Source organism: Phytophthora cinnamomi (genome assembly GCF_018691715.1).
Source record: "Phytophthora cinnamomi strain GKB4 chromosome Unknown Contig37, whole genome shotgun sequence".
In the NCBI taxonomy this organism is placed as follows: domain Eukaryota; phylum Oomycota; class Peronosporomycetes; order Peronosporales; family Peronosporaceae; genus Phytophthora; species Phytophthora cinnamomi.
In genome coordinates, this window is record NW_027150970.1 from 1083147 (window position 1) to 1092992 (window position 9846).

The 9846-nt window shown below is 49.3% G+C and overlaps 2 protein-coding genes across 2 annotated transcripts; both read right to left on the bottom strand.

Annotated features, from left to right (window-relative positions):
• Nucleotides 1-2940, bottom strand: IUM83_11911 (Gag/polymerase/env Polyprotein; the record flags this gene model as incomplete). Its single annotated transcript, XM_067936503.1, has 3 exons — nt 1-38; nt 119-868; nt 2625-2940. The coding sequence occupies 3 exons, from the start codon at nt 2938-2940 to the stop codon at nt 1-3; spliced, it is 1104 nt and encodes a 367-aa protein (XP_067792156.1).
• A 5310-nt stretch (nt 2941-8250) lies between these two features.
• IUM83_11912 (uncharacterized protein) lies at nt 8251-8643 on the bottom strand (the record flags this gene model as incomplete). Its single annotated transcript, XM_067936504.1, has 1 exon — nt 8251-8643. The coding sequence occupies one exon, from the start codon at nt 8641-8643 to the stop codon at nt 8251-8253; it is 393 nt and encodes a 130-aa protein (XP_067792153.1).
• Nucleotides 8644-9846: the final 1203 nt, after the last annotated feature.

Sequence of the window (9846 nt, forward strand, 5' to 3'; positions counted from 1 at the left end):
TCAGCAGTAGACACGTGACTGGCGCGGTTTGAACTCATCTGTGAGACGTACACACGCCTGTTAGCTGGAGCATTGCCGCGCTTGGGGCAGCGATTGAGTATGTGGCCTGCTTGTTTACAGTAGTAGCATAGTCGCTTGCGGCGACACTCCTCGCGTGACACCTGCACAATTCCAATTTCCATGGGCTCTGGCTGATTACTCTGTGGTGGGAGTCGTGGACGTGCGAAGCGAGCTAACGAGCGTCCTCTCTGTACCCAGCGTTTGGCTCCTTCAATCCGATCAGGATAGTTGTTGGGGTGCGACCGCTCATACTGCTGAGCTACTGCCATAGCGTCCGAAACTGTCTGGCACCGACGATAAATGAATTTTTCGCGGGTCTTTTGCACGAGGCCTTGTACAAACCACGTGACCTGGTCGAGGTCGCCCATACCTCTAATCTGCGATAATAATTGCCGAAATTGCGCAATGTAGTCATCGAGGTCGGTGCATTTGCGTTGTCGCAGCTGCTGTAGCTCGCTGCGGAGACGTTCTTGTAAGTCGATAGGCACGAATTCACGACGAAGGCCTTCGGCCAGCGTGTCCATCGTAGTCAATGACGACTTCGACGCGTAGTACCAAGACGCAGCGGGCTCCTTGAGGTGGGAGGCCACCATTGCCACGACTCGTTGTTGATTATGGGAAGCATGGTAGTCAATATTCTTTGTTTCCAGGTACATGAGGACCCGATCCAGGAAGAGGTCCAGAGAATCGCCCTTCTTGCCGGAGAACGTCGGCATGGACATGCCCTCCACTCGGCACACCTTGGACGGGTTATTCGACAGGGTATTCACGAGATTGCGCAGCTCTTCTTGCTGTGATGCCATCGTATCTGCGAGACGGGCGATTGCAGTCATTGCATCCCAAGCAGGGGCGGTCTGTTCCATATTGCTTGCTGGTAGGTGTGGCGGCCTACGTTTTCTTCACACAGGTGGGCGGCGGCTCACACCCGGTCACCGGTTCTTGTTAGTCGACGAAAGTTCTCCCAATCCTCCACGGACGGAAGCAAGTGCTACCAATTGTTGCACTCCTCGGGGCTCAGCCGGCCGAGTGCAACTTGCCGGAGCGGAGAGGCGAAGGTTGGTGAGCTTGGTAGAGTAGAGGAAGTAGTTGAGGGTGGAGAGTGGAGGAGACTTGTGGACTTGAGAGTAAATGTGAGAATGATTCATTTTTGTTTGGAGCCTGCTAAGGAAGTGACAAAACCTTCAGCACTGCGAGGACATGTAGGAGTCTAGCTACTCATACAAATAGATTGTTACCCATTGCGCCTACAGGATGCATACTTGAATATGCGCAGTCCGGTCCAGCGGTAGATCACATTGAAGTCATCATTTGTGTCGAGTAAATCTTCGATCGTCAAACAGATGAGGAAAATACAACAATGGATAAGGGATGAGTGTGTCTGCGTGGTTGTACGCTGCAGCCACGTGGACACACATCTTCTACGTGCACCTCGAGATATCGCTTGATGCTGAAGCTAATTTCAGGGACCTGATAGGGCTCACGACCATATTTCCTGAAGTCGATAACCTTAGGCCAGACCAGGGATTTACATATCCATACCAACTGTGCGTGTACTAATACGTACGTACATTGAGCCTCCATTGGAGAGTAAGAGAGGACTGACAACGACCACTACTGCGTAATAACAGGTGTATCCGGAGAGGCATGACACAAAGAGTGATTGCGGCGTCGCAAACCGAGTAGTTACCCCCGAATTGATTCTTCCTTCACAGACGGTCGCCCGTGTGCTATACCATTTTATACGAAGTCCAACCTGCATTTGGTGAAGATTTGATATTTGGCTGATTGCAAACTAACTGGTTAACCGACCTATTGTATCTTTTCCTCGTTCATTTCATTCATTTTTTCAGCTGTTTTATCAGCTGTTCAAAACAATTTTCAAATCAATTTCCAAAACGATTCTTCTGCTGTTTGTTTCAGCTGTTTAAAACATTTTTTCTGCTGTTCAATTTTCAACTGCTCAAAACGGTCACATGAATTGAATTTTGAATGTGAAATAGAAGAGAAAGCCAAAGCTCAGGAAAATAAAGCTCAGGACCACATTCCTAACGAACTGTGTCCACCCCGGGCACGCCCGGGTGAGCTGTCCCTCTCCAATACTACTACTAATACCGGTAATCCGCTGGCAAATTTCCCTTCCAGCGCTCGTACCGATCTCTAAGATCACTGATATCAAACTGTGTACCACCAGCGTTAACCGCTTAAAATAAAAAAAAACTGATTTCAAACGGGAAACTGTCAATTATCGGGATAGCTGGTCTGGTGTTCGCTACATATACGCGAATTGATCTCCTTGCGCCATCGGTAATCGGTAGTAACCTCATCTTGAGAAATCCACTACTCAGATGCATTGGAGCAGGAACTTGGTCCGAGTCTAGTTCATGACCCACACAGCACCCACCTGGTCGAGCTCATCGCCCGACGAACCAGCAAAGCCGCCCAGCTGGAAACCATCCGGTGCGCAAACCTTCCCGATCTTGGTTGTGGGGTACCACCATCAATCGATCTGCCACTAGAAGTGGTGATCTTAATGTACCGGATGCGCGTACGACCATGGTACTTACCCGAGTGGGCCTCCAAACACAGGAAGCGTTCACCAGAGTTCAGACCGAGAGTCTTTGGGTAGCCGCCGCTGCCGCCGTGGAACAGATTGGTCCTCTCCCCGTCCGGTCTTGTAACGTCGATTCCGACGCCATTCACACGTTCGCCCGTGCGGATCGTGACGGAGCGCACCGTTTGTCCAGCGATGGCAAAGCCCGCATCCGAAAAAGAGGTGCCGTGGGGTTCGCCGAATTTCTCGCTCAGTCGATAAAGTTCCGCGTCGGTGCCGCTTGCCAGTAGCATAACCGCCGCCGCCACGGCCTGAAAGAAGAACTTCATTGTTGTAAATTGAGTTGCTTGGTGGTAGGTTGGAAAACTAAGAATGAAGCGAAGATTGTCGTAGGTACACGGTAATTTACGATACGTATTACGTGACGATTTACGGGACGGTTTCAAATGAGAAGTTTACGGGGTGACCCGTCAGCTAACAATTGCATTCAACAACGATTGCCCTTGAAATTTAGGACACAAGAGAGTACGGACTTTAAGTTACAATATCATTTTTCATTTTGCCTTTTCAAACCCAAGATTTCACTACGGTGCACATTCCCAGATCGCCGAGACCCTGGGAGCTGCCGTTGACTCGATTGTACTGACACTGCACCGAACTCATGGCATCGAGCCTCGCTTCGCACTGCGTGCGAAGTTGGCAACGGTGCTGCATCATCCGGCACTACGGCAAGATAAAGATAGGATCGATTGCTCGGACAGATGATGTACAGTCTGTACATGTACCGGTACATCAATCATCCTTTCTTATGAATATAAACAGTATGGATAAGGGATGAGTGTGTCTGCGTGGTTGTACGCTGCAGCCACGTGGACACACATCTTCTACGTGCACCTCGAGATATCGCTTGATGCTGAAGCTAATTTCAGGGACCTGATAGGGCTCACGACCATATTTCCTGAAGTCGATAACCTTAGGCCAGACCAGGGATTTACATATCCATACCAACTGTGCGTGTACTAATACGTACGTACATTGAGCCTCCATTGGAGAGTAAGAGAGGACTGACAACGACCACTACTGCGTAATAACAGGTGTATCCGGAGAGGCATGACACAAAGAGTGATTGCGGCGTCGCAAACCGAGTAGTTACCCCCGAATTGATTCTTCCTTCACAGACGGTCGCCCGTGTGCTATACCATTTTATACGAAGTCCAACCTGCATTTGGTGAAGATTTGATATTTGGCTGATTGCAAACTAACTGGTTAACCGACCTATTGTATCTTTTCCTCGTTCATTTCATTCATTTTTTCAGCTGTTTTATCAGCTGTTCAAAACAATTTTCAAATCAATTTCCAAAACGATTCTTCTGCTGTTTGTTTCAGCTGTTTAAAACATTTTTTCTGCTGTTCAATTTTCAACTGCTCAAAACGGTCACATGAATTGAATTTTGAATGTGAAATAGAAGAGAAAGCCAAAGCTCAGGAAAATAAAGCTCAGGACCACATTCCTAACGAACTGTGTCCACCCCCGGGCGGGCACGCCCGGGTGAGCAGTCCCTCTCCAATACTACTACTAATACCGGTAATCCGCTGGCAAATTTCCCTTCCAGCGCTCGTACCGATCTCTAAGATCACTGATATCAAACTGTGTACCACCAGCGTTAACCGCTTAAAATAAAAAAAAACTGATTTCAAACGGGAAACTGTCAATTATCGGGATAGCTGGTCTGGTGTTCGCTACATATACGCGAATTGATCTCCTTGCGCCATCGGTAATCGGTAGTAACCTCATCTTGAGAAATCCACTACTCAGATGCATTGGAGCAGGAACTTGGTCCGAGTCTAGTTCATGACCCACACAGCACCCACCTGGTCGAGCTCATCGCCCGACGAACCAGCAAAGCCGCCCAGCTGGAAACCATCCGGTGCGCAAACCTTCCCGATCTTGGTTGTGGGGTACCACCATCAATCGATCTGCCACTAGAAGTGGTGATCTTAATGTACCGGATGCGCGTACGACCATGGTACTTACCCGAGTGGGCCTCCAAACACAGGAAGCGTTCACCAGAGTTCAGACCGAGAGTCTTTGGGTAGCCGCCGCTGCCGCCGTGGAACAGATTGGTCCTCTCCCCGTCCGGTCTTGTAACGTCGATTCCGACGCCATTCACACGTTCGCCCGTGCGGATCGTGACGGAGCGCACCGTTTGTCCAGCGATGGCAAAGCCCGCATCCGAAAAAGAGGTGCCGTGGGGTTCGCCAAATTTCTCGCTCAGTCGATAAAGTTCCGCGTCGGTGCCGCTTGCCAGTAGCATAACCGCCGCCGCCACGGCCTGAAAGAAGAACTTCATTGTTGTAAATTGAGTTGCTTGGTGGTAGGTTGGAAAACTAAGAATGAAGCGAAGATTGTCGTAGGTACACGGTAATTTACGATACGTATTACGTGACGATTTACGGGACGGTTTCAAATGAGAAGTTTACGGGGTGACCCGTCAGCTAACAATTGCATTCAACAACGATTGCCCTTGAAATTTAGGACACAAGAGAGTACGGACTTTAAGTTACAATATCATTTTTCATTTTGCCTTTTCAAACCCAAGATTTCACTACGGTGCACATTCCCAGATCGCCGAGACCCTGGGAGCTGCCGTTGACTCGATTGTACTGACACTGCACCGAACTCATGGCATCGAGCCTCGCTTCGCACTGCGTGCGAAGTTGGCAACGGTGCTGCATCATCCGGCACTACGGCAAGATAAAGATAGGATCGATTGATCGGACAGATGATGTACAGTCTGTACATGTACCGGTACATCAATCATCCTTTCTTATGAATATAAACAGTATGGATAAGGGATGAGTGTGTCTGCGTGGTTGTACGCTGCAGCCACGTGGACACACATCTTCTACGTGCACCTCGAGATATCGCTTGATGCTGAAGCTAATTTCAGGGACCTGATAGGGCTCACGACCATATTTCCTGAAGTCGATAACCTTAGGCCAGACCAGGGATTTACATATCCATACCAACTGTGCGTGTACTAATACGTACGTACATTGAGCCTCCATTGGAGAGTAAGAGAGGACTGACAACGACCACTACTGCGTAATAACAGGTGTATCCGGAGAGGCATGACACAAAGAGTGATTGCGGCGTCGCAAACCGAGTAGTTACCCCCGAATTGATTCTTCCTTCACAGACGGTCGCCCGTGTGCTATACCATTTTATACGAAGTCCAACCTGCATTTGGTGAAGATTTGACATTTGGCTGATTGCAAACTAACTGGTTAACCGACCTATTGTATCTTTTCCTCGTTCATTTCATTCATTTTTTCAGCTGTTTTATCAGCTGTTCAAAACAATTTTCAAATCAATTTCCAAAACGATTCTTCTGCTGTTTGTTTCAGCTGTTTAAAACATTTTTTCTGCTGTTCAATTTTCAACTGCTCAAAACGGTCACATGAATTGAATTTTGAATGTGAAATAGAAGAGAAAGCCAAAGCTCAGGAAAATAAAGCTCAGGACCACATTCCTAACGAACTGTGTCCACCCCGGGCGGGCACGCCCGGGTGAGCAGTCCCTCTCCAATACTACTACTAATACCGGTAATCCGCTGGCAAATTTCCCTTCCAGCGCTCGTACCGATCTCTAAGATCACTGATATCAAACTGTGTACCACCAGCGTTAACCGCTTAAAATAAAAAAAAACTGATTTCAAACGGGAAACTGTCAATTATCGGGATAGCTGGTCTGGTGTTCGCTACATATACGCGAATTGATCTCCTTGCGCCATCGGTAATCGGTAGTAACCTCATCTTGAGAAATCCACTACTCAGATGCATTGGAGCAGGAACTTGGTCCGAGTCTAGTTCATGACCCACACAGCACCCACCTGGTCGAGCTCATCGCCCGACGAACCAGCAAAGCCGCCCAGCTGGAAACCATCCGGTGCGCAAACCTTCCCGATCTTGGTTGTGGGGGTACCACCATCAATCGATCTGCCACTAGAAGTGGTGATCTTAATGTACCGGATGCGCGTACGACCATGTAATTGGCCTTTTGCAACCAAGGTAGTATTTCCGCTGAGCGAGCGATCCTATTGGTGGATAACGGCTCTAGGCTGTGGTATCGCCCCCAAAGATGGCGGAACCCCTGCTAACTTTGAGGTATCGTTTGCAATTTCTGTTGCTCTAGGCGTTTGTATTGTCGCATGGATATGCTACCAGCTCCATACAAAAAAGACGTGGTCAGTTTTCCCCTTGTTGCAAAACTGGCTTTGCGGTGTGGAGTGCAAGACGGAGAAAAATGAGACCGAAGCGCTACAGAGCGATTTCGACGGAGTTCATGAGCTTTAACGATGCTCGTGCCTACACTGCGGAGACCGTGTTTACGACAGAGATGCTGCTAACCATCACTCCTGAAGATGTTAGCCGGTGGATGAATTTTCGTGCGTTTGGTGAGCCATACCCTGGCGAGGACGCTAAGCCAGTGTTTGCCAGATCTTCCACTCTCGCATTCGCCAAAAAATCTATCTCGTGCTTTATGCCTCGTGTTGTTGTTACCTGGGACCCGATTCGAAAGAAGGCAATCCGACGCGTTGACCAGAGATTTTATAAATCGTCGCGGGAGGTGGCGTGCCCAGAAGAGTGTCGTCGACGTTTATATTGATAACACGCAGCCTTATCCGGACGCCGCAACGGCCAGCGTGCTAACAGGTCCACTGGGCCCGTGCTTTTACGTTGTCGAAGATGGCATGAGATTTGTCACCGATAACTTGCTCGTCAACCGAATCGGCAGCGCCATCAAGCAGAAAATGGGAGAAGGCGAAGCACACGAACTGAGTATAGTCTTGTTGTGGGCGTCGCTGGTGCCCGACGGCTCGTTTGACTAAGCATTAGTCCCTACGGCGCTGAATCAACGCGTGATTACAGCGTATCGGGATGCTGGCGGAAACCCTACGGTAAATCCCGTCAAATGGGTTCCCATTCAGGTCGTGGGGGAGGGTGCACAACTCCAGCTTATTGAGCTCACAGAAGACGGCCCATATTCTGATAGCAGCACACCTGTAGAACACAGCAACGTTCCCACCAGGATGAGCGCAGACAATACTCGAACGGAGTTCACAGCATTACACTCACAGTTATTTGGAGTGCAGCGCCAGCTCTCAAACACCATGAATGAGGTCCTTCGGCTGAGAACAGAAATGCAGCTGGAGCACCGACGAATGATGGCTGCGATGCGATGCATCGCATTGCAGCCTGTTGTCCGAACGCTGGCAGAGGGCAGTGAGGTTTCTGACGTTGCTGCTGGTGTTGGTGCAGTTCGCAGAGTCGTGCGGCTGGCCAAGAGGCCGCGAGATTTGTTCCAGTTGTGGCGCGAGTATGAGTTCGGCTTGAATGGAACCAAACCTGCAAAAGAATTCACACGAGCAGAGAGAGAGGAGCAAATAAGTTCGCATATTCGCGACGGAAAGCTTTCTTGGATAGTGTGGCGTACCTCGCTCGAGCGGGACCCTCGAGCGACGTCGCTATCGACAGGATCTACGCAGCGTACGGACGCCAGCGGCCAGTGACAGCTATCCTGACAGCTCTTCGCCCCGACAAGAAGAATGGCGGACACCCAGCGCTCCGCGTGTAGTTTAGAGCGACTTTTTACCAATCAAAACGCAGTTGCACTGATTGTTGCACCGATGGTCGATATTAATATGGTACTTACCCGAGTGGGCCTCCAAACACAGGAAGCGTTCACCAGAGTTCAGACCGAGAGTCTTTGGGTAGCCGCCGCTGCCGCCGTGGAACAGATTGGTCCTCTCCCCGTCCGGTCTTGTAACGTCGATTCCGACGCCATTCACACGTTCGCCCGTGCGGATCGTGACGGAGCGCACCGTTTGTCCAGCGATGGCAAAGCCCGCATCTGAAAAAGAGGTGCCGTGGGGTTCGCCGAATTTCTCGCTCAGTCGATAAAGTTCCGCGTCGGTGCCGCTTGCCAGTAGCATAACCGCCGCCGCCACGGCCTGAAAGAAGAACTTCATTGTTGTAAATTGAGTTGCTTGGTGGTAGGTTGGAAAACTAAGAATGAAGCGAAGATCGTCGTAGGTACACGGTAATTTACGATACGTATTACGTGACGATTTACGGGACGGTTTCAAATGAGAAGTTTACGGGGTGACCCGTCAGCTAACAATTGCATTCAACAACGATTGCCCTTGAAATTTAGGACACAAGAGAGTACGGACTTTAAGTTACAATATCATTTTTCATTTTGCCTTTTCAAACCCAAGATTTCACTACGGTGCACATTCCCAGATCGCCGAGACCCTGGGAGCTGCCGTTGACTCGATTGTACTGACACTGCACCGAACTCATGGCATCGAGGCCTCGCTTCGCACTGCGTGCGAAGTTGGCAACGGTGCTGCATCATCCGGCACTACGGCAAGATAAAGATAGGATCGATTGCTCGGACAGATGATGTACAGTCTGTACATGTACCGGTACATCAATCATCCTTTCTTATGAATATAAACAGTATGGATAAGGGATGAGTGTGTCTGCGTGGTTGTACGCTGCAGCCACGTGGACACACATCTTCTACGTGCACCTCGAGATATCGCTTGATGCTGAAGCTAATTTCAGGGACCTGATAGGGCTCACGACCATATTTCCTGAAGTCGATAACCTTAGGCCAGACCAGGGATTTACATATCCATACCAACTGTGCGTGTACTAATACGTACGTACATTGAGCCTCCATTGGAGAGTAAGAGAGGACTGACAACGACCACTACTGCGTAATAACAGGTGTATCCGGAGAGGCATGACACAAAGAGTGATTGCGGCGTTGCAAACGCACGCACGTATATGTAGTATATGTAGCTCATCGATGATAGTTTCCAAAGACACTTCCACACCTTGCGCTACCTCCTACCACGATACTCGCTCCAGCCCCATTCTGTAACAGGTGCAGTTAATTTAAAATCCTTCATCCTGACAATAGCGTAACCAATGCCGCACTTATGATACTATTAGACTCTATACTGGTAGCTATTAATAAATTTACCATCATTCGATTTGCCGAGTATAATATCTAACAGGTTATTAGAAATCAGTGGATAGCACGTGCACCGCTTCCACCACATCTCAAACGTGCTATGTAGGACGAAAATCTCGGATTGAGGTTGCGAAACGGGAGGGGGGGGGGCACATTGTATTGGAACCTAAAGTCCGTACTCTCTTGT